We start from the raw sequence: 24,551 nt of genomic DNA, 5'->3' as shown, positions 1-24,551 counted from the left end.
TCCTGCTGGCTCGCACCAACTTCAGACTGGTAGAAAATTATTTTCATGGTTTTTTGTAGTCGGTTAAATTTTTTGTTATAAAATTTTTATTTCGAATTTTGAAACACATGCTGAGTTGGGATCATTTCATGACAAATTGCCTCTATTTCTATCTCAGTCTTTTTAAAATTTATAAAATATTACGGATAAGAGTTTTTACCCGTGTGGTGTCGGGTTAGAATAACACCTCTCCATTTCTTCCGTGGATGTCGTAAGAGGCGACTGAGGATATAGGTTAAGGTATACCTTAGACGACAGGCTGGCAATCTGTCACTATTTGTACCGTTTTTGTCAAATTTAAAACCTTAAATTGCTAAAAGTGGCTCCGAAGCGGTAACGTTTTGTGTGCTCTGCCTACCCCGTTTGGGAATACAGGCGTGATGTTTGTGTGTGTGTAAATGTTATTCTTTCTTTCTGTTCGATGCTCGGCATTGTCTGTGTTCCCTTTTATTTTTAGATGTATTACTATTTTATCTTTTACGATTGTGCTCTGATCAAAATTCTATGCTACTACCACTCTGCTTACCAAACTCTTGGTTGATATAAAGCTAATGCCTACAATATTTCATAGCCACAACATAGAAACAAGAATTGGCACACAGAATCAAGTGGACGTGGGGCAGGAGGGACAAGAACTTGCCTAGCCCACACGGCAAGTCCAGCCAGGATGTTACAAATAGTTATACCTACCTACTTAGTTTGAGGATGGTTCCTCTGGTTTGTGGTCAAACTCTTACAATCCCGTATGAGTGAAACTACACGGGGTATTCCTTCGAAAGTTTTTTTTTTATTCAGATATGACCAGAGGCCCTATTGCCTAATGTTTCTGACCCTCGCGATCGCAATCAAATGACAGTTTTTGTATGCGAAATCTGTCATTTGATTGCGGTCGCGAGCATCAGAAACGTCGAAACGGCCTCAGGACTAAATTAAGTGGATTCATGGTAGCATTTCCTTTAGATAAAAAACAAATCGGCGAAGGAAAACTGTCGTTGGGTAAATATTCAGCGGTTTTGCAGCGTTTTTTTTTTCGTCATTACCGTTTCGACAATATTATCAAAACAGATCAGAGTTATTTTTTTATGTTTTAAAGACAATTATCCCAGCCTATATACGTCCCACTGCTGGGCACAGGCCTCCTCTCAGAACAAGGGGCCATAGTTCCCACGCGGCCCAGTGCGGATTGGAACTTCACAAGTACCATTGAATTGCTTCGCTGGTTTGTGCAGGTTTCCTCACGATGTTTTCCTTCACCGCAAAGCTCGTGGTAAATTTCAAATGTAATTTCACACATGAATTTCGAAAAACTCAGAGGTGCTTGCCGGGTTGAACCCACGACCCTTGCTTGAGAGGCGATAGGTCAACCATTACGCCACCACGGCTTCCTTTAAAGACAATACCGCTATATCTAGCGTGATCAAAATTGTTGCGATTTGCCCTTCCGTTGTGCTAATGAACGTGGGATGGTAATGACGTTTAACCGAGCGGTTAAAACGCTCGAATATTTACCCCGTTGCTCATAAAAAAACCGGCCAAGTGTGCACTGTTCGCAAATTCATAAGTAGGTATCTATGGAACCACTTTTTTAATGATTGTAGCTTTTGAATACATTGACTTCGAAGTTTGATTTTTTCACTACTTAAGGTTAACAGATCTGCGTAAGTATTTAATATTCAGCTTGTCTCCACGCGTTCCTGAGGAAACGGGTGTTGACAACGGACAGACGGACAACAGAGTCCTATAAGAGTGAAGCCAGACGAGCGTCATTTTTTCAGCTGTGAGTCGCGTATTTTCGGTCGCGTAATTTCTGCTGTATTCGGTTTTATTCCAGTTTGTGCCACACGGCACCTCATAATGAATGATTCAACTCATTTTGAGTCGCCGTGTGGCACAAACTGGAATTTTTGTATAAAACCGAATGCAGCACTCACAGCTCTACTCACAGCTCAAAAAATGATTCTCGTCTGGCATCACCCTAAGGGTCCCATTATCCTTTAGAGGCACAGAAACTCCTTTTTTGAAGTCGGGTAAAATCTATTAGCTTCTAGTACTATCACGTCTCGACTGTCGAAGTTAGCGCGTGTTGCAAAACTGGGGGGCTATTGCGAAATTCTAAAATCAAAGCTCGTATCGTACCGTCTCTCTCACTCTCGTATTAAATAGCATAAGCGTCAGCGGGACGGCAAGATACGAAGTTCGAATTTTGCAATTCGTAGTATAGGGCCATGGGATCGAGATTGAATTCGATATAGTCCCGTGTCGCGTGCAGTCTCCCTTAAGTAATAGATTTCCACTTTGAAGTATCTTCGGTTCTCCAACTCGGATTAATATAAACTGACTTTAGAAAAGAACATCTCTACATATTTCTGTTATAGGTTAGACTAGCCCAGAGGTTTTCAAACGGTGTGCCGCGATCGCCGCGAAGTGTATGCGATTCGTACAAAAGGTGTCAACGTGACCCTATTAATAAGCATCCGCTGTCCGTTATATTATACAAATTATGGGTATACTCTACGGAACCCAGTCCGACTCGCACTTGGCTATTTTTTACTGGTGTGCCGTTAAAACGAAAAGATTGAAAACGCCTAGACTAGCCTGTTATCCGCGACTCCGTCCGCGTAGAATTCTTTTATCACTATCCCGTGGGAACTATTCCATTTCCCGGGATACAAACTATCCTATGTCCTCCCTCGCAACTCAAACTATCTGTGTACCGAATTTCATCTAAATCGCTTCAGCGGTTTTGACGCGATGAAGTAACAAACAAACATACAAACTTTCGCATTTATAATATTAGTGGGATAGAGGTCGTCCATCTCTAGTCATCCATAAAAAAAAGTCGGAAAATATTCGACACATATTTCTTTTATCAAGCAAACAAAAAAGACGCGCCAAACTCATTCAAAACACAACAGCGCAGTGTTGTGGTGGCGATAGCGATTGCGTGTTGTGTTTGTGTTCTTATAGCGTGGAGGTGGAGCTGCATGGACACATTTGTTGTATAGACGATGCTATCGTAAGGTAGTGGGTGATCGATAGTAGATTGTACAACAAGGGAGGAAAAGAACTAATATCACACGAGATAACTTGGCACCCGAGCACAGCTAATATGTACCAATATTTCGAGTGTGATATTGGTGTTTTTCCCGAGTTAAACACTCTACTTTTCATTTCGACTACAAGAAAAGTAAAAAATATATGTATGTAAGTATATGAGAAAAAATGTATTGAATAAAAAAAACTAAAATGAATAGAAAAAAAAATACAATTCATAAAAGACAATGTCACATTTTTATAAGCATAGGTCGAAGTCGAAGGTCAATGTGGTCGTTTAAAAAAAAGGATAACAATTGATTTTATTGCTAGGCATTATTTTAACACAATTTAAAATGTTCAATAGAGTGATAGACAAGCAGTAGATAATAAAATAGTAATTTTAGTCAATTTAGTTTGTAAAATTAATAAGTTACCCAATTGAACCCAGGAGTTAAGCTGTACGGAGTTAGGCTGTGTGGACATAAACCGTTGTTTTATCTACCGATTGTTTTTTTTTTCTTGAGAATTTTCACCTTTTTTGTTTCATAATTCTGCTATGAGAAAGTACCTAATGAAAATAATTTAATAATATTTAACTAACATTAAAAAATTTGTAATATGACTAATTAAGAAAAAAAAAACAATAATTGTACCAGGTATATGCCGTATATAGCCGTGTTCCATTGACATCCAATGCCTTTTTATTTTTTTATTTATTTCTACCCATGGGAAGAAAGTATAGTTTTCCTCCCTGTTATTAGATATCATGCCTCACTTTCCGAGTATGAGAGATGGAAAATAATTGTTTATATACATAGTGCGTCATTATCTTTAATGAGCTCCCGATATTTCGATGCAGTTTCATGAATCACTGTCATGGGTAGAAAGAACCGATCAAATTGAATAGTTTTTTTTTAATGGAGGAAAAACGATTACTCGAGTAATCTGATAGAAAGCAATCACCCCCATCTATTATGGAAATTGGACCCATTATTGGATCTATTATGGAGTTGATTCCAAAATATCAGCGTGCATAGCAAAAAGTAGACTGCCAGCTATTGAGGTGGTGGGGGTGGAAAGAAAGTCACAAGTGGTGTGATGGCAGAGCTGCTTTTGATATTGTATTAAACTGTAATTTAATTCAGTGAAATTCTTATAGGGCAAGTCTAATTTCTAGTGGAAAAAGCCGTGGTGGCTGAGTGGTTTGTCCTATGGCCTCTCAAGCAGAGGGTCGTGGGTTCAAACCCCGGCTCGCACCTCTGAGTTTTTCGAAATTCATGTGCGGAATTACATTTTAAATTTACCACGAGCTTTAAGGTGAAGGAAAACATCGTGAGGAAACCTGCACAAACCTGCGAAGCAATTCAATGGTGTGTGTGAAGTTCCCAATCCGCACTGTGCCCGCGTGGGAACTACTGCCCAAGCACTCTCATTCTGAGAGGAGGCCTGTGCCCAGTAGTGGGACGTATAAAGGCTAGGATGAAGTCTAATTCCGCTGTTGCTCGATGAGCTCATTGTTCTGATATTTGTAGGGGTCTAAGGGAATTAGAAACTATGCAAATCAAAGCTTGCCCATTAATGCCATTACATCATTATTATTCAAATTGTGGCGTTCAGACACAAAATATAAGCAGCCCTGTAGACAATCAACAAATAGTACTATACTATCTTTTGCTCGCGGCTTCGCTCGCGTGGTTTTCGGTTATCGTGCGCTGTTCCCTCGGGAACTGTGTAGTTTTCCGGGATAAAAGTAGCCTATGTCACTCTCTGGCTCATAAACTATCTCTATGCGAAAAATCAAGTCCTCCGCCCGCGTGGTATTCGTTTATCGCGCTCTGTTCCCTCGGGAACTGTGCATTTTTCCGGGATAAAAAGTATCCTATGTCACTTTCGGACCCATAAACTATCTCTATGCCAAAAATCACGTCGATCCGTCGCTCCGTTTCGGCGTGAAAGCCGAACAAACGTACAAACACACACACTTTCGCATTTATAATATTATAAGTACGGATTAAACTAACGGAACTTGCGAGTTTATGCGCGAGGGATTCAGTTAACTTATTTATTATTAACTGTTGCCTGCATGACTGTCTGCGGGAAATTTGCATTTTCCCGGTATAAAAAGTAGGCACCATTGTATTAACCAGGGACAGTGTAGATTTCTATTGGAGGAAGATTTTTCCTTTGATCTATAGTTCCTTAACCACCCCCTTACATATAATAAAAAAACCGGCCAAGAGCGAGTCAGACTCGCGCACCGAGGGTTCCGTATAAATATTTTTATTATATGATGTAACTAAAAAGTTGCTTCGGACCAAACTTCAAGATTTAATAATAATAATAATAAGCTTTTTATTTCCACATCAAATATTTTACAATTCAAGTACTATTTTAGTTTAGGGTGGGTGCTAGGGTTAGGGTTAGTTATCTTCCTGTGATGTGGATCCCATTTGGATGAAGACCTCCTCTTTCTCTTTCCAGAATCCTCTTTTTCTGGCGAGGGTCATGAGAGTCACGATGATTTACGCATTTGTGTAATATCAAGCAAATTTCATAAACTATGTTATTCTGTATTCTGCATGCATATGTCGATTCAAGCGTCGATGGGTCAGCCTCCTGCTCCCTTTCTCACTCAAAGTCGCATGCATCTAAGCGTATTACAGTGGATGTTCAGTCACTACATGGGAGTATTGTTCGCAGATAGCTTACCCAAATCTAGCCTGAAGATATAGCCTAGCTCTTATCGGATTAGTTCAGAATATCGGAACAAAGGTGCAGCCCGCCCACTGTCACGCCCCGAGCGGGTTAAGTCTCAACTGGATATTAGAATAGAATAGAAAGACCGTAATAGTTGCAGGTTTATAATATAATAGCGATTCGCCTCGGCGCTGCACGCGCACCATTTTTTAAAAAAAGGTACTTATCTATCATGGGTACTTCACGCACATTTTTCAGCTCCGTTCCATTAAAAACAATGACGCGTTTTTTAATTCGTAATAACTTTTGTTTGAGTGAATGTCAGTGAGTGAGTGAGTGAGCGTAACTTTGATTTCATTTATGATGTCAAGCTAAATACAGAGTGTTTTTATCCAGACCTCTTTAGTTTACTGATATAATCAATGTCAGATAGAACGTAGTAAATTTACATGGATGGTTTTGGGATTAGGAAAATTGCCAAAAGTTTTACGCAAAGAACTATTTTTAAAGTCACTGCCGTTCAAAAAAAATTGATTTACATGAAGAAAGGTTTCGACTTTCAACAATATTTTGCTCCAGGTTCGGTTATGAGGATTATGACCAGTACAACGCCAATTTGTAACTTGCGGGAGATTCGAGAGTTATATTGCCCTTTTTAGTACATGTGAAATTTATTTATGTAAATAAAAGCGAGAATGCGATTTATTGTGTTGCAGTCTTAAGCGTTCTGCATACTTTATCATCCTACGAAACATTTGTTGTGTTGTTTCATTTACTCGAGGAATTTTTTTTTTGTTACAATTAGATTACCAAGTAAAATATTTTATTCACGTCGTATTTTAAATTTCCATCACCACTAAAATTATTAAGAATCATTGCAGTGTTGTAATTTTGTTTTAAAAACATCCTTTATGTGACTTCACGATATAATGATGTCACCCGCACCAAAGTTACGCTCCTTGCTGATGAATGTCTGGATTGGATGAAACGCAAGCTATACGCTAGATGTTTAAAGGAATAGGGCAAATCCCACTAATATAATAAATGCGAAAGTTTGTAAGTCTGTTTGTTTGTTTATTTGTTTTTTACTTCATCACGCATAAACCGCTGAACCGATTTAGATGAAATTCGGTATACAGATAGTTTGCATACCGGGGAATGACATAGGATAGTTTTTATCCTGAAAAATTGAATACTTCCCGCGGGATAGTGAAAACCGAATTCTAAGTGGACGAAGTCGCGGGTAACGGCTAATTTTCTAATATATTTGAAAACGTATAAGTTTTCCTATATATGCTGACGAAAACGAGTACGCTCCTAATCAACCTCTTCGAACACATTTATGGCCCGTGTACCTTACCTACCCTTATTATAGTGGTGGTAGCGTCTATTCATCATCATCATCCCAGCCTATATACGTCCCACTGCTGGGCACAGGCCTCCTCTCAGAACAAGGGCTTGGGCATAGTTCCCACGCGGCCCAGTGCGGATTGGGAACTTCGCACGAACCATTGAATCTCTTCGCAGGTTTGTGCAGGTTTCCTCACGATGTTTTCCTTCACCGCAAAGCTCGTGGTAAATTTCAAATGTAATTCCGCACATGAATTTCGAAAAACTCAGAGGTGCGAGCCGGGGTTCGAACCCACGACCCTCTGCTTGAGAGGCGATAGGTCAAACCACTAGGCCACCACGGCTTCACTAGGCCACCACGGCTTCAGCGTCTATTGCAATATCATAAATCACGACTGCTAAGTTTTGAATCGGATTGGCCAGACGTAATTTCTTTTTTCAAATATATTTATTTTCTATTTTACACCCGTCGGGTAAGAAACCCTAAACATTTTAGAAAATTTCCTTCATAAATGAGTCGTAGAAGAATATTGATCTTGTTCCGAAATCCTTGTATGAGTCATATTATGTATAACCCTTGGACAGGAAAGTTGTTACGTCCTGATCAAGTTCCGGTTGTGTTATTAATTATAAATACGCCAAAATTAACCTGTATATATTATTTCGCACTAGGAGTCCAGTTAGCGGTGTTTTTGACGAGAATGAACCCGGATGTGGTCGGAGCCCGTTACTCGTTCACAGCTTCTGTATTAATATAAGCGGAAGTCTTGCCGTTTCATATCAGTCGCGCGTGGAAAGTGTGATTGTTAACCCTCGGGGGGAATCGTAGACCTTTATGCCCTAGTGTTGTTTTCTGTCAATTGCATAAGTGGAACGATATTGGAAATTTGAAAATTGCGACCGTGTGCGTTGGTTGTAAAGTTCCAAGCTGCGTGTTAGAGGTAAGAAGTAATTAAGCATAGGGAAGCATAGGTAAGGGAACTATGGCCCAAGCCTTCCCATTCTAAGAGGAGGTCTGTGCCTAGCATTGGGATGTATATAGACTGGGATGAAAAAAAAGCATAGGTAGCTGGGCAAGTGTAGTGTCACACGTGTAGCAGAGTATTTAAAATTAAATTTGGCCTAGCCAGCCATATCAGAGACCATAATAGATGTCATCTATAGATATTTTTTTTATTCGACTGGATGGCAAACGAGCAAGCGGGTCTCCTGATGGTAAGAGATCACCACCGCCCATAAACATCTGCAACACCAGGAGTATTGCAGACGCGTTGCCAACCTAGAGGCCTAAGATCCCTCACGTGCCAGGACTTTCACCGCCTGTCTTACTCTCCACGCCGCAACACAACAGTGCAAGCACTGCTGCTTCACGGCAGGATTAGCGAGCAAGATGGTGGTAGCAATCCGGGCGGAGCTTGCACAAGGTCCTACCACTACCACCTGCAAATAATAATAGAATAGTGTGTAACCGATGAGGAGGACTAATTATGAAAGAAAAGAAAGAAAACAATATATTTATAACAACAGTGACACATTACATATGTTGGAATAAAATACATAAGTTATGAAAAGAAAAAAAAGGAAAAATAAAGAAAATGATTTATTTATAACAGCAGCGACACATTACACAGGTTACATAAGTAGTGTTATGAAATGAAGTTCTCACGGACAACGGGAAAGGTAAAACGAAATTCTTATAGGATCACTTTGTTTTTTACCTGTCAAGACCCTTTATTTTGCTTAGGGCTTTACCAACACTGGATATCGATAGAACCTAATTTTCTTTCGGAACCCTCGGTGCGCGAGTCCTACTCACACTTGGCCAGTTTTTCCTACACAACCGCCAATCGTCGATCATAATCGTATAATAATTAAAACGATCAACTCAAACTCGATAAAACCCTAGTGGACTAAATACCGGACGATGCCCTCAATCCTAGACCACTTGGTGTCACTCTGATTGTGAGATGTCACACCAACCTTAACACGAGGTATTACGAGTTAGTTTTGAATGGAACTATCACGGAGAAGCGAGATGTTAGTGTTGTGGATCTATAGTCATCAGTTATCGATTATCTGTCTATATTCGTTAGAAAACTTTTTGCTGGAGCTAAGTGCGAGCGAAGCGACTCCGTTTCTGCTTAAGCAAAAACGCTTTCGTATGTCAAACCCTCTGTTCTCTAAAGGAACATTTTCTCAACCAACTCTTGTGAAATTTTTCTGGTACAGCAATTTGTACATATGGAAACACCTTTTCTATACTTGAAACGTTTAGGTTATTAAATAAATGTAAACAAACTTCAGCTGCCAGATTTGGTACATTTAAGAATTTTAAACATTTCACTTATCTATAATTGTACAAACTAGACTAGTATAGTTTAATGGGGGAATTCCAATATTTAAGACACCAATTGACGTTGTTTTGTTTACATTTAATTAAATACTATCCAAACCAAGTATAAAACTTAGAAGTTTCATTTTTACCGTTTCAAAAGGTAACTCACCTCAGTATTCTTTCGTTGTTCCTGGAAAAAAGGGTCCCGACAGAGATGGATATACAGACAGACGGACAATAAAGGAATCCTATAATGGTTACATTTTTCCCAAATATAATCGTTTAAAAATACCTACATATTTTCTGAGAGGTGAATAACGAATTCAAATCGTCCTAAAAACGGCTGAACAGTGTAGTCACTAGACTAGTGCAACGATATCGACATGGCCAAAGTTACTAAAATATGTATACACGCCCTTAATATACATATGTATACATATTTTTGTAACTTTGGCAATGTTGGTATCTTTGCACTTGACTGAACATTGCCCCATGAGAACAATCGATGGTGCAACTATCGATACTTTGGCAACACTACGAAGCGTGATACGACTAATTGCATTCAGTATTAATATCTGCATGTTAATTGTATGCAAGACGGACATCCTACGTGGGATCCGGTACGGTGACATACCATTTTGTTTTTACACGACTGACGAAAGAAAAAAAGAGCGCATTGTTTTTGCTAGTTTCAACGGGACCCGGAATGTTTTTGTTTGTGATTGTGAATTAATTAGATACACGTGTGACGCCATTTTGTTGTCTCAAATAAATGCTGATACACATTTTCTATCTAAATAATTTATTTTAGAGCCGACAGGCATATCTAGAAATGACGGCAAGAGACCGGACGGAACGTCTCTGATTCCGTGGAGTATGGGACGTGTGCTAGTGTGGGATGCAACTTGTGTTGACACACTGGCCCCGTCTCATCTCCACCGAACATCAATAAGGGCAGCAGCAGCAGCAGAAATGACAGAAACTGCCAAAGCAGGAAAATACGGTGGTCTCGGTGCCGAATATGATTTTGTACCTTTCGGCGTCGAGACCCTTGGTCCGTGGGGCCCTGGCGCTCTGAGTCTCTTCAAAGATCTATCAAAGAGACTCAGAGATACCACAGGAGACCGAAGAGCTGGCAGTTTCCTCGCTCAACGCATCAGTCTTGCGATCCAGCGGGGGAATGCTGCCAGCATCTTTGGAACCATGCCGCAGGGTCCATTTTTAGATTTATTATAGTTTTAGCTTATTTAATTTTATTGTACCTAATATACCTTTTTATGTTTATGTAATATATAATTTAACTATATTATAAGTTAATACATTTTAAATTTGCAAAAAAAAAATATTGAATCAAGCGTTACTTTGCGGGAGTCCATAAGATTTTCTATCAATAATGGATTCTACATAAATCTGATTTTGCTTAATTGGATATAAAAAATTGTTTAACTTCGAGTCAAAAATACTGTTATTTTTTGGTTCACTACTAGCTTTTGCCCGCAACTCTGTCTGCAAAAACATTATTTATCGCTATCCGGCGGGAACTTTGCAATTTACCTAAATGAAACCTATCAGAATGTGCTTCCTAGGGCTTAAATTTCTTACCAAATTTCATGTAAATCGTTTCTATGGTTTTAGCGTCAAAAAGTAACTGATAGACAGACGGCTTAAGCTGTAGTTCCCATGTGGCACAGTCAGCATAACGATATTTTTTTTTAATATTCAGGATGGTCAATAAAAGCAGACTGCATATTTAACTCAAGACAAGTCGCGACGACAGTTAAAATTAGTTCCTATAAAGCGCATTTGCATTCCGCTTACTTAATTACAGTTTTCTCGAACGTTTTCCTGAACCTTGGTGACAAATTGGCTTGTGAAAAACTTCCTGCATTGCCTGAGCGATTGCACTTAGAACTTTTGTTACTTGATTTTTTATATGAAAAAACGAGTATGTTTTTGGGTCCGCCGGACGGAATTCGAACCAGCATCCCCAAGTATATTTTATGTACTACCAACTGCACCAAATGCACAGGGGCATTGTAGCTTTCTATAGAATTCACCTAAATACTCTACTAATAACTACAATCCTATGTATCCATGCAATAAACTAGCTGTATGCCAAATTTCATCCTTACTTTATGTATACTTTTGTAGAATGTCCTGTGTTGTATAGTAGCTTTCAACCGAACAGAAAAAGCTAGTTTCAAATAAATTCCTGAGAATAATAAATATTAATAAGAATAAATATGGGACAATTGACACCAAGTGACGTAGTCATAAAGCATTGTCTGTTACTATGGGTAATAGACAACGAATGAACATACTTGTACAGATAAATACATTCTTAAATATATATTAAACGTCCAAGACTCGAGAACAAAAATTCGTATTATTCATACAAATATGTGCCCCGACCGGAGATCGAACCCGGGACCTCAAGCTTCATAGTCTGGCTCTCTAACCACTTGGCTAGCCAGTCGTCAAAAGAGTCTGGACGGAGTTTGATCAAGAGTGAAGGAGGGCGAATATCAAGTAGTTCATTAAATGATCTCTGTAATCCTGACTAAACCTTAAGTACCTACAATGGAAAGATAGTTATCGCAGCAATCGTAAATCACGCAAAGATAAGGCTGCGGCGAGAATGGGAAAGTTCGACGGAAGTATTTTCCCGTCCTACCCAATTTACCCATACATCGATCTTACCGCAGCCAGATAACCATAAGCGGGGTAGTTCGTGAACGTGAACTACCCCATTTTATGCTAGCCTTGAAATTGAATACATTTTTATAAAAAAGCGATTCTTGTCGAAACAGCTCTTACGAATCATATTTGATATGTGGGGGTTTTCGGGGGTGAAGAATTGATCTCGGACAATATACGTTCCAGTATTGGGTACATGCCCCTTCTTGAAATGAGAGAGCTTGAGCTGTAGTTCACACGCGAGCCCAGCACAGATGGAAGCTTTACACACTCTATTGAATTATTTTTATCTCTGCAGGTATATTTTGATTGACTTGGAAGTTTAATTTAATATTTCCCAGCTTTGAGGGATTGCAGACTTGAGTATTAAAATATTAATTTCAACTAATTGCTTCCACGCGTTACTGAGAAAAAAGGTCTTGACAAACAGACAGACCGACGGCAAAATTATCAACAGGGTTTCATTTGAGGTACGGAACCCTAAAAACGACAGAAGTTCTGCATCAGTTCAGAAAATTAAAGAAGGGACTTTAGTTTTCATCTATCGGGTGTGGCCTGTAATAAGAGCGAATAATTAAAACATAGATCATACTCCTTAAGCTGAACAACATTAGTTCAGCGACTTTTAAAAATAATTATTTTTTTTTTAATTTTTATTACACTTTAAAGTTTATTCGAAGAAGCAATGTAAAGCAAAATGTTTGATGTTTGTAGCGTGACAGGCGACGTCAGTTGTGACCAAGGATGGCGTACATTGCTAGCAGTATTTAATTTGTATGAAAAAAGGAAAATTCGAAGAATCCTTTATTTTTAAAACTCGCTGAACTAATGAAAGAAAGAAAGAAAGAAAGAAAATACAATTATTTAACGACATAAAACAAACAAAGGAACAAACATAGAACAGATAAAGACATACATGACGCTAAATAGGTCCCCACTAAGCACAATGCCACGGCAAGCCGTTAATGTTGTTTAGTTTGACGAGGACGATCTATGTTTTAATTTTTTGCTCGTATTACAGGCCACACCCGGTATATAGTGCCTTGTCCCTGCCATTTTGGATCGTGCAGTTCGTGCTGGTCTCAAGATTTTGACATTTGTTTGAGTACTTACCGGGGACATTTAGCGATTTACAGATGTCAGATAGAGCTCAACTGTCTGGCGAAAGTGATTAACAAGGAGGTACAATTATATACCTAGTTATTAACTGATCTCTTCACGATATAGATAATATAAACTATCAATTTTTAAACAAGTTCCTATGAAATTTAAAAGGTCGCTAAAGTCACACTTTCAAGTTGACAGACACGTCTATTGAAATTATTATTTTATGACATGCAATCGATTATCAACTTTAGGGCGGTAGACCACATATTTGGTTGATGGTACCTCATGTTTTTCTAACCGTTTATGGGTACAGAGAGAACCAATAAAATTAACGTAAAGACACACAATACCCTGCTTCTGGCAGTAGTCGGGTAAAAAGAGTTACAAGAAATTCATAATAATTGTCTTCATCCTATCCATCTTATATTCATAAGAAGAATAAGGAAGAGAACGAAGATCTATTTGTTTGTCTTTCTAGAAGAGATATGTCCTTAGCTTCGCTTAATAAGAAACAAGATCGTTTGTACCACCAAAACCCCAAGATCAAATTAACGTATGTAGATCAATGAAAAAGTGGCAATGCGGTAAATTCCGAATAATCTCAGCTCAACCGGATACCAATTTAACAATCACTTTTACGTAACGCCGTATCATTACAGGCGTTAAGTTGAAAATTGTATAATATGACAGCAAAATGTGGTTAAAAATGCTCATATAATTGCTTTACATTAAATTTGCGAGTGGACCCTTTCAAGGCGAATGCGTTGCTAGCCGCAGCTGGTGCAATAAACGGTGCAAGTTTTTGCTTGACCGTGGAAATTTAGAATCGATAACGACATCGTACTTCTCTGATTTTTCGAGCCATCGTTTTACATATATGACACGATATAATTCTACTAATCCTGCTAATATTATAAATGTGAAAGTTTGTGAGTGAGTATGTTTGTTACTTCTTCACGCTGAAACGGCTGGATGGATTTGGACGAAATTTTGTTAAAAGTTAGTTTATAATCTAGATTATAAAATAGGACACTTTTTATCCCGATATTCTCACGGGACAGGGATAAAATCTCGAAATAACAACCGCTGGGCTTAGAGTCCTGAAATTTGGTGTGTAAGCTGGACCTCTGGAATAACACAAAGGCTACTTTTTATCCTGATATTCTTACGGGATAGGGACAAAATCTTGAAATTTCAACCGCTGGGCTTAGGGATTTGAAATTTTAGACAGTTAATTTTAATATGAACTCAATGAAGACCATGACATAAATTTCGGGAATTCCCAGGGGTTTTTTGTAAAATCCTGGAAATTCAATTGTAATTACCAGACCGAATAGCTTACGCGTGCGAAGCCGCGGGGGTTACCCATGACTACTAGACTACTAGAGGGGGCTACTAGAGGTTTCTCTAGTAGTAAGATTAAATTTTGGAGTCTTTTTGTATTTTTTATATTTCAACTCCAAATTTTATTTCTTTTACGGTCATCCCGTAAAACCTATCCCAGCGCTGGTCTACTTATCTGGTTTTTCTGTGCATCTATGTTTCAGTTTGTATTTTCGATATGTTTTTAGTAGTAACATGAATGCTAAATAGTAGCTGTGGTAGTCTAGTTTGACCTACGGCCTCTCAAGCGGAGGATCGTGAATTCAAATCCGGGCTCGCACTTCTGAGTTTTAACAGAAAAGTGAAATGTTTTTTGTGAACAGGTTATTTTACTCCACTAAAGAGTTTATTACCAATTCATGGGGATGGTTGCTAGGAATTTAATTTGTATTTTTTTTTCATACAATCTTTCCATGTATTATTACTTACAAGATCTTATTTTAACTGACGTTGTTCGTATTGTATGTAAAATGTTTCCGAAATTTGCAACCCACTTTTGATGATATAATGATATTTTTATAACAAAAACTATTTAGGTCTGTGTATATATGGTGCATGTTTTATTAATAATCTTCAAGGCAGCTCACCTAATTTGCAGAAAACAGTAACCAATAAAGAAGAATTAAACAAAGGTAATAAAAGCACGGGTCAAATTGCGCTCCAAAATAAACGCGCGGAATAAAAAGGCGACCCAAATATTTGGCCGTAAAGACAGCAAGCATGCACGTCACCGGCATTCTTCTATGCTGTCGTACAGTCAGTAAAAAACATATAATCCGTTTTGGCGAGCACCAAAACCATGGTCACTGACAGTTGTCAAGGAACAGACGACAGCGGATTGTAAATGCATTTTTCATCACACTTGTTCGTAAGCATGCAGGGCTAGCTTGGTTGCAACTCTCTAATTTTTTTTATTCGACTGGATGGCAAACGAGCAAGTGGGTCTCCTGATGGTAAGAGATCACCACCGCCCATAAACATCTGCAACACCAGGGGTATTACAGACGCGTTGCCAACCTAGAGGCCTAAGATGGGATACCTCACGTGCCAGTAATTTCACCGGCTGTCTTACTCTACACGCCGAAACACAACAGTGCACGCACTGCTGCTTCACGAAAGGATTAGCGAGCAAGATGGTGGTAGCAATCCGGGCGGACCTTGCACAAGGTCCTACCACCTGCAAATAAAACCCAAAGACCATTTTTGCGTATTACGCTTAGGAGCGTAATGAGTACTACTGGGGCATGCAGCTCAGGTATCCTGCTGAGTAGGGTGGTGGGGGTGTACTAGTGCAGCTATGCTGCAGTTTTTGTAAAAATAATTATTATTTTCACTTCTCATGCTCGTAAAGTTCGTATTTATGCTGGAACTAGGCGACATAAAATGACTTTTTATGCTCTAGTGCATAAAGTAAAATCTTCTTCTAAGACCAAGGCAATTAGATGTCAACAGCCACAAACAAAATTTCTTTATATTTTTTAATAATTTAAATATATAAAACTAAAAATCAATCAAAATATATAGCAACGCATGAAAAATAAAAAGTACCTAGTAAGTGAACTTTTGTTTCCACTGTTGCTATTTCATTTCCTCGCATTCGAAGTGAAAAGCAGAATGTAAAACTCGAGTACTAAACCCATTTTCCCTTCGACTTGTCTATCCACCCTCGCCGTACCGGCTCGCGTGACTATATACGTTCATATGAACGGCTTGGGTAAAATGGCTCGTTTTATGCTCTTGTACAATCTGCTATTTTTGTCTTACGAATTTAAATTGTAGACATTTACTCACAAATCTGATGAAAAACGGTGTAAATGTCACACGGTGGGTACTGGAATTACAAACATCGACCTTTTAAAGCCCTCAGTCGTCGACTTCGGACTTCTAATAGAATCTCGTTCGTAATTAACCTGCCTACCTACCGCCCTTAAGATACGGTTGAACACTTAACTTCCGTGAATGTCACTCAAATGAAGTAAAACGAGAATGTTTTTAAGCGAGTTTAGTTCGACATATTTCGGACTAATTCGTGGTTCTTCCTCTAGGAAGCTAATACCGGTACACAACTATCCACATTTTTATCGTCATCTATATCTATCTATCTACTTAATAATACCTTTAAACGAGCAATTCTTGTATACCGGGTGTGGCCTGTAATATGGGCAAAAAATGAAAACATAGATCATCTTCGTCAAACTAAACAACATTAGTTCAGCGACTATTAGAGGCTGAACAGAATTATAAAAAACCTCGCCATATTGCGGAAAACCTCGGAAAACCAGTAGAACTATTTTCTTGCACTGGTAGCAGTAAATTCAAAATGTCTATTGTTGCCAAATTTTAACGTTGTTTACGTGCGGTATTTTAAAGTGTTATTTTGTGTTTTTGTGCGTTAAAATGCCGAAGATTATCCATAGCCTGGGAAGGAAAATAATTCACAATGTATAAAAGTATTTTTCATTGGAAAAGTCCCAGAATATTAACAAATATTTCTTTAAATAACATCACCGACACCGTTGTCAATATGACTGGTAGATATCGTATAGTAAGTGTAAAGAAGATTCGATTTGTAGCATTCGAAGATGGCGGATGTAGACAATATCTAATTTTGCTATTTCTGTTTCTTTGGCTAGTTAAAGTATAATTTTGATAGTGTTTTATGCGGCGATTAACCTTAACAGTGAACAGTGATCCCAAAATTCTATATTGCTCTCGTGTCTAACATTTTTTAATGCGCAAGTGGTCTCCACGTGGTTTCTGGAATTTTACTATCAAGTTGCAAAAACTACAATTACCGTACAACGTCCCTCTCAAAGAGTTTACCTTGACACTGGCGAAATTGTCTAATAATTAATTAGGACAGAAAAGCCATATTTTAAAAGAGAAGAAGTGTAAAGAATGTTGCAATATAAAACGTAGAAGTGCTACCCTCGCGTCAGGTTTTTATATTCCTGGCCAGCCTATAAAAATAATGGAGTCTTTGAATTTTCCTTTTCTAATACAAATTAAATACTGCTATACGACGTATTTAAATAGGCTGGGATGATGTTGTTGATTGATAAGAATCAAAACGGCATATAACTGCATATAGTACGTAAACGCTGGCAGCTCTCACATGCACCGATTGTTCTGTCCATCTCGCGTTACATTTACTGTTACTAACTGTAACAGGTTTACCAGAGTTTCGGACCAATCCAGTTTTTTTTTTAATTACCAGAGGCAACAGAATACGGTGCTTTTTGTTTCGTTTCGCATTTCAAAGTGGCTTATTTATCATACAGATTTTAAGACGAGTTTTTGTGGTCGTACCGACATTTTAAGTTTGCGCTGATTTTGGTTCACTAGGTTTATGAATTTGGATTTAATCTTTGTATTAACCTAGTCATCGTTCATACCGTTTTATGGACTACATAAGATGCAAATAAGACTGACGTAATTGTAACGAAACAAAGGAGGATCGTAAATAAGAACCCTTTTTCACTTCAAACAAGATATTATACTTACAATTATATTAAGAAAATAATTAAAATAATATAAGAAATTATAGTGACGACCGAATGGCCTTAGATAACCTGACTACGAAGCTTGAGGGTCCTGGGTTCGATTCCCGGCTGGGGCAGATATTTGTATGAATAATACGAATGTTTGTTCTCCGGCCTTGGATTTTTAATATGTAAGCATTTTATGTATTTATCTATATAAGTATGTTTATCCGTTGCCTAGTATCCATAGTACAAGCTTTTGGACTAGGTCAATTGGTGACAAGTGTCCCATGATGATATTTATATTTAATTTTCATATTCATATTCATATTTATTCATTCAAATTCATCTATGAGATCATCTAATTTTGAAGTCTTCTAATTTTGAGGTCCGCGCGGATTGCTACCACTATCTTGTTCGCTAATCCTGCCGTGAAGCAGCGGTGCTTGCACTGTTGTGTTTCGGCGTGGAGAGTAAGACAGCCGGTGAAATTACTGGCACGTGAGGTATCCCATCTTAGGCCTCTAGGTTGGCAACGAGTCTGCAATACCCCTTGTGTTTGCATATGTTTATGGGCGGTGGTGATCTCTTACCATCAGGAGACCCACTTGCTCGTTTGCCATCCAGTCGAATAAACAAAAAAAAACTTTATGAAGATATGAAAGGAAGAAAATACATTTATTCACAAGACACAACAATAGTATTTACAAATAGACTAAACGAAGGAAAGTATGTGTCATAGCGGTTGTGAATCGGACACTGGCTCAGGACATAATATGTTTATGGTTAGCATAATTATAAAAGGTGTCTATAACATTAGAAAATGCTACATAAAAATATTTTTCTTATTTGAAATTCTTACACTAAATAAGGCCGCTTGTTTCAAAATGAGAGAGAGCGAGAGAGAGACATTTATTTACACATATTCGATACACAGAAAAAACACGTTAGGATGAAATAATAATTTAAAAAAAACATCGAATAGTATAAATTGGGGCCCACTCAGCATAATGTTGCGGCAAGCCACAACGCTGTTTTTCAGTGGGACCCATTAAAACTAAACACATAAAATAAAGACATATACACACTAGGCTGTGACGACACGAACGCCAGCGGAAGGTAGTTCGCAAACAAAGTTATGTTCCGGAAGAATGTATGGCAACACTTGCTCAGTTTAACCATTTTCGAACAATTAAACCTTATCAAGTCAGGCCAGGATTTGATTTGGCTATTATTGCAGTGAATTATTAACAAGTTCAAAAATTATAATACTGTAAATGCTAATACTTACTTCAATTTCATTTTAACGGTAGGCAATTGGCCGAGCGAGCGCGAAGCGCGAACGAAGCGTCTTGGTTTACGTTTGGACGAAATTACTTTCGTATGTTCGGCTGTCTATCCTGCCGCCCTATTGCCTAACGTTTCTGACGATCGCGATCGCAATCAGATGACAGTTTTTGCATGCGATTTCTGTCATTTGATTGCGATCGCGAGCAGCATAACCGTTAGGCAATACGGCCTCTGCTCTACATTTTTGACATTTCTCAATTGACTCTCTCTAAGTTATATGTGCCAGTACCGGTACCGGTGGATGCAAGTGGCGAGTTGTCGTTCATTGTGGCGTTCTAAGGGGGAGGCCTTTGTCCAGCAGTGGACGTCTTCGGGCTGATGATGATGATGATGATGATGAAGTTATATGTATAGATTTTCATTTTGTTGATTCAGTTTCGTCACAATTCAGGATTTAGTCTTATTTGCAGCTTATAGAGCCTTGTTTAGTTATTGTTTACTTAACTATTCCAGGCCACAGGATGTCCCAAAACTGCAAGTCAACGTTCACAGCGGCGACCACGAGAGATGCCAACAACAATACCCTGTACCACGGGGGAGCGGGACAGGGCTACGGGAGGGGATATGGACCGCCTTCTATGGGAACGAATGGGAATTATCAGGTAATTTTCAATGAACTAAAATAATTTCCTTGCTCACCCGCGACCTTACGATAGCTAAGCTTATGCAAAATATGCGTGTTCATGCAGTTCCTCCACCTCCACACTGTAAGAACACACACAAATCACACAAACCCATCTATCACCACCACCACACTACACTGACGCGTTTCGAACTCAACCAGAGCTCATCTTCAGAGTGACACAACCGTACACCATGCTACCAGTTGTTAGGTAATTTTCATTTGTTTTTCTCCTCTTTTGTCATTTTCTGGCTCATACATACCTAATGCATACATAGTTCTTTGGACTCCATAGAAAGCAGCGTTGCTACATATGCTGAGTGGAAGCCACGGAATATAAAGACTAGTTGGAAGCCCTTTTTGGTGTCAATTCAATTCATTCGTCCCGTCGTGTCACCGCGTAACTTAGTTTTATTGTTAGTTTTAGTGGCTGTTTCACCACCCATTGATTAGTGTTAACTGGCGGTTAAATGTGATGCCGTCTCTATTTGTTTTGTTCGAATAGACGGAGACGGCATCACATTTAACCGTCAGTTAACACTAAACAATGGGTCGTGAAACAGCCCCTTAGTGTTTTAATCTATTACCGTTTCTCTTTCTTTCTTTCGCTTGTTCTGGCCGCATAGAATAATATCTATTCAATTATTAATGAATTCATTCAATAAATTATACGTAATGGCTGCTCTAACAACAAAATAAGGCAGCGTTTCCACCAGAGATGTTCGAGGATGTGTTGTGAGGAATGTGCTTTTCATGAACCAATAGAAACGCTTTATTTACCTATCCTCGCACAGCACATCTCTGGTGGAAACAGCTGAGCGGAGCGAGGCGAGGTAAATGAAGCGTTTCTATTGGTTAGTGAAAAACATATTCCTCACAACGCAATACATCCTCGCACATCTCAAGTTAAAACGCAGATTAATACAAGAAACATGTTTTTTCGGTACGGTGGTGCGGTACCTTTCTTTAGCGGGTCCGACTCACACTTGGGCATGTTTCTATGAATATTATACCTAATGTGATGGTATAGTGAAAGTATGGGGAAATAGCGGCCCGCGACAAGATTTAATCCGGCCCGCGATCAAACCCCGTCATCTAAGTTAAATCGGGCTGCGATAAACAATATTCAAATATTTCATATATCTGTGAGTAACTATTTTCTTCAATGAATCTTCGCAAAAACAAATTAAGGAACAGGATGTCTGACCATCATCTCGAGTGTATTTTACTAGTTACTTAAACTTGGAGTCTAATTTCAACGCTTTAATTAAAGAACAGTCAAAATTTCATCTTTCACACCGACCCAGCACATCAAAACAATAAATTTATTATAAATACCTCTACATCACTTATTTTTGTTGATACTTGATTAGAATGAAATTTATTCAATAAATGCTCCCTAGCCCGCGGAAATTTTGTAAGTAATTATTGTTTATGGCCATCTTTAATGGCTACTTGCTGGAAACACATAAATATCTCGAGTTTGCGTTAATCTCAGTTTAGTACTGTCAAAATCTATGGAACTGTCAAACTTAAGCCAGGTTTAACGACTAAATCTAGATTATTTTTTTCCTGCAAGACGGCCTTAATCTATTTCCCCATCCCTATATTACATATAGTGCAAAAAATATTCAAACCTAATTATAAGTACAACAAACAATAACGTTATTCGTGCGAGCATAAAGTACTGATGACAGGAGATGGTCACATGAGCTTTCTCGTCTACAAGGAAGATGTCGCAAAAAATTAGTGACACTGGGCGAGTACGAAGCGCGAGCTAAACATCTCCGTTTCAGCTTGTCTATTCTCGTTTACATTTGTCGCATTACTCAATTGATTTGCGACAAATCTCAAAAAAAATAGTACAATTCATAAGCTTACATACCGCGTAAGCCCTCGCGTAGGTACTTTATAAAGAACAAATCAATTAAGAATGACTACCGAATGTACTACGTGGAGTACACAATTATATTTTTACTAGCTTTTACCCGCGGCTTCGCACGCGTAAACTATTCGGTGTGGTAGCTGCAATTGAAATTTTCGGGATTTGACAAAATTCCCCTGGAATAATTACAAATAAAATACTTAAAAACTACAGTATACAATTAAAGAAAAAAATACGAAATAATAATAATAATAATAATAATACAGGGATGTATGGGGTCCCTTAGTTACAAAACTATACCGTGGGAATATCGGATATAAAGTAGCGTACTTATGTGTTATTCCAGACATACGGCTACCTACATCCAATTTCATGCCTCTAAGCCTAGCGTTGTTATTTCGACATTTTATTCCTAGGTATCCCGTGGTAATATCGGGTCAAAAAGTCGTCCATGTGTTTTTCTATACATCCAGCTCCCTACATACCAAATTTCATGACTCTAAGCTCAGCGGTTAATATTTCAAGATTTTATCCCTATCCCATGGAAATATCGGGGTAAAAAATAGATTATGTGTTATTCCAGAGGTCCAGCTACCTACATACCAAATTTCATGGCTCTAAACCCAGTGGTTGTTATTTCGAGACTTTATCCCTAGGTATCCCGTGGGAATATCGAGTCAAAAAGTCCTTTACGTGTTATTTCAGACCTCCAGTTACCTACATACTAAATTTCATGACTCTAAGCTCAGCGGTTATTATTTCAAGATTTTATCTCTATCCCGGGAGAATATCGGGATAGAAAGTAGCCTTTGTGTTATTCCAGCGAACATACTAACATGTTTCTTACATTTTATCCCTACCCGTGGGAATATCGGGTCAAATGCCGACGTAACCTACATACCAGACTAAGCCCAAATTTCTAGAATAATATTATTTCTAGACCAAATCCGTCCAGAGCAAAGAGTTACTCAACTCACTCACGTATTTTTTTTACTACAAGCTTTACTGTGAAGGAAAGCATCGCGAGTAAACTTGCACAAACCTGCGAAGCAATTCAATGGTGTGTGTAAAGTTCCCAATCCGCACTGTGCCCGCGTGGGAACTACGACCCAAGCCCTCTTATTCTGAGAGGAGAATTGTGCCCAGCACCAGCAGTGAGACGTATATATAGGCTGAGATGATGATATTTTTTTAAAACTTCACTGCACAGCAATATAAGCACTATTGTGTAGTGGAAGTTTTTTTTTTCAAGTAATGGGTATTTTTAAAGTGGCAGACATCTGGATGGACTGTGCACAATGTTCAACGTAGGTATACCTAGAACTAAAATTAGAAGGAACAGAAAATTTAAAACCATGTTTTTCCGTATGTGCGCATGCTTTTTGTGTTCTCATAGCTTTTTTCATCCTTTCTTTTCAAGAATAATTAAAAAACAAAATGCAATTGATCAAATCAGCCCACATCCACCACCCACAGCTGAGAAAAGGCCTTTGCAGGCCACTTTGCCGGCCCTGTACCAGTCTTATCCACAGTTTACCAGCAAACTATCAGATGTTATCGAAAACTATTTTCATAAAAACAATGACCTGGCCGAAGTTTGACAAAACGAAATACGAGTATGAGTTTTGGATTTCGGTATATAAGGGGGCTACAACTTATTAGATTGATCAATACATCAATAACCATCAACAGAGCAAAAAAAATCAAGTTAAAATTACGGCCAGTTCTCTCGGGCTTTAACATCAGGAATCCAAACTATGATTTGTGTTGTAAACTTTCCCTTCTGTTAACTGCGAGATTGCGAGAGCTTGGGTTTTATCCCCTAAGGAAGCATCTTATGTACGCTTTATTATTAAACAAAGCGTGTTAAATAACGCCAAAGAAAAGTTAAAATTAATTTTAGATAGAAAATACAATTTATGTTTCCGTTGGGGAGTTAGAGTTTTTGAGTGGCGACTGTGTACAGGAAGATGAAGAGTTGCTAGGACTCCTAAGGCTGATGGATGATCTAGTAGATTGCAGGAATCTATTAGCTGGGTATCAAAAAGTCATGGTCATGGTACCTATGGCCTCGTAAGCAGAGGGCGATGGGTCGTGAAATAACAATTGAAATTTAACTGCAAGTACATGCGAAGAAAAGAAGTAAGCGTTTGAGATAATGCTCAGAGTTAACTTAACAGAGTTACCAGTATGCTGGCTGATCAAAGTTATTGCGACTTCTTCCGCTGTGGATTGTGGGAGGATGTACCTACGTCCGAGCGGTCGGAACGCTCGAATATGCGCTCTGAACCTGTTTAGCCAATTAAGGGCTACCGTTGCGTGCGAACAATTTGATCTGGAGTGCCTCGCGATGTCTCAAGATTGTTGCTGATTATAAATGTGGAGCACCGATCGGCGACATTAAAATAACTGTTAAGGAGAAGCCATTTCACTTCAACGGGAAACAATTGAGTAGTCCTGGATAAAAAAAACACAGACACACACAGACACGTATTTTTTATTTTGTCAAACAAACTATTAATGACAATGATGAAGCGCATCAAAGTTTGGGAGTGAGAGCCACTGACG

The 24,551-nt window shown here is 38.6% G+C and overlaps 1 protein-coding gene across 2 annotated transcripts in view; it reads left to right on the top strand.

Moving 5' to 3' along the window:
- The window catches only part of LOC141428829 (uncharacterized), a 54,521-nt gene that overhangs the window by 22,052 nt on the left and 7,918 nt on the right, over window positions 1-24,551 (top strand). Inside the window, exons 1-2 of one of the 2 annotated variants that reach the window (XM_074088854.1) lie at window positions 7,914-8,063; window positions 19,930-20,078. In XM_074088854.1, the coding sequence (XP_073944955.1) occupies window positions 19,938-20,078 (141 nt within the window). In that variant the 5' untranslated portion in view covers window positions 7,914-8,063; window positions 19,930-19,937. Of the gene's footprint in view, window positions 1-7,913; window positions 8,064-19,929; window positions 20,079-24,551 lie in introns of those variants that run through there. The other variant, XM_074088852.1, reaches the window with a different exon arrangement.

This window comes from Choristoneura fumiferana, chromosome 6 (genome assembly GCF_025370935.1).
Source record: "Choristoneura fumiferana chromosome 6, NRCan_CFum_1, whole genome shotgun sequence".
Taxonomy (NCBI): domain Eukaryota; kingdom Metazoa; phylum Arthropoda; class Insecta; order Lepidoptera; family Tortricidae; genus Choristoneura; species Choristoneura fumiferana.
The sequence above is the reverse complement of the archived record's forward strand: the minus strand, read 5'-3'. Positions and strand labels throughout refer to the sequence as shown.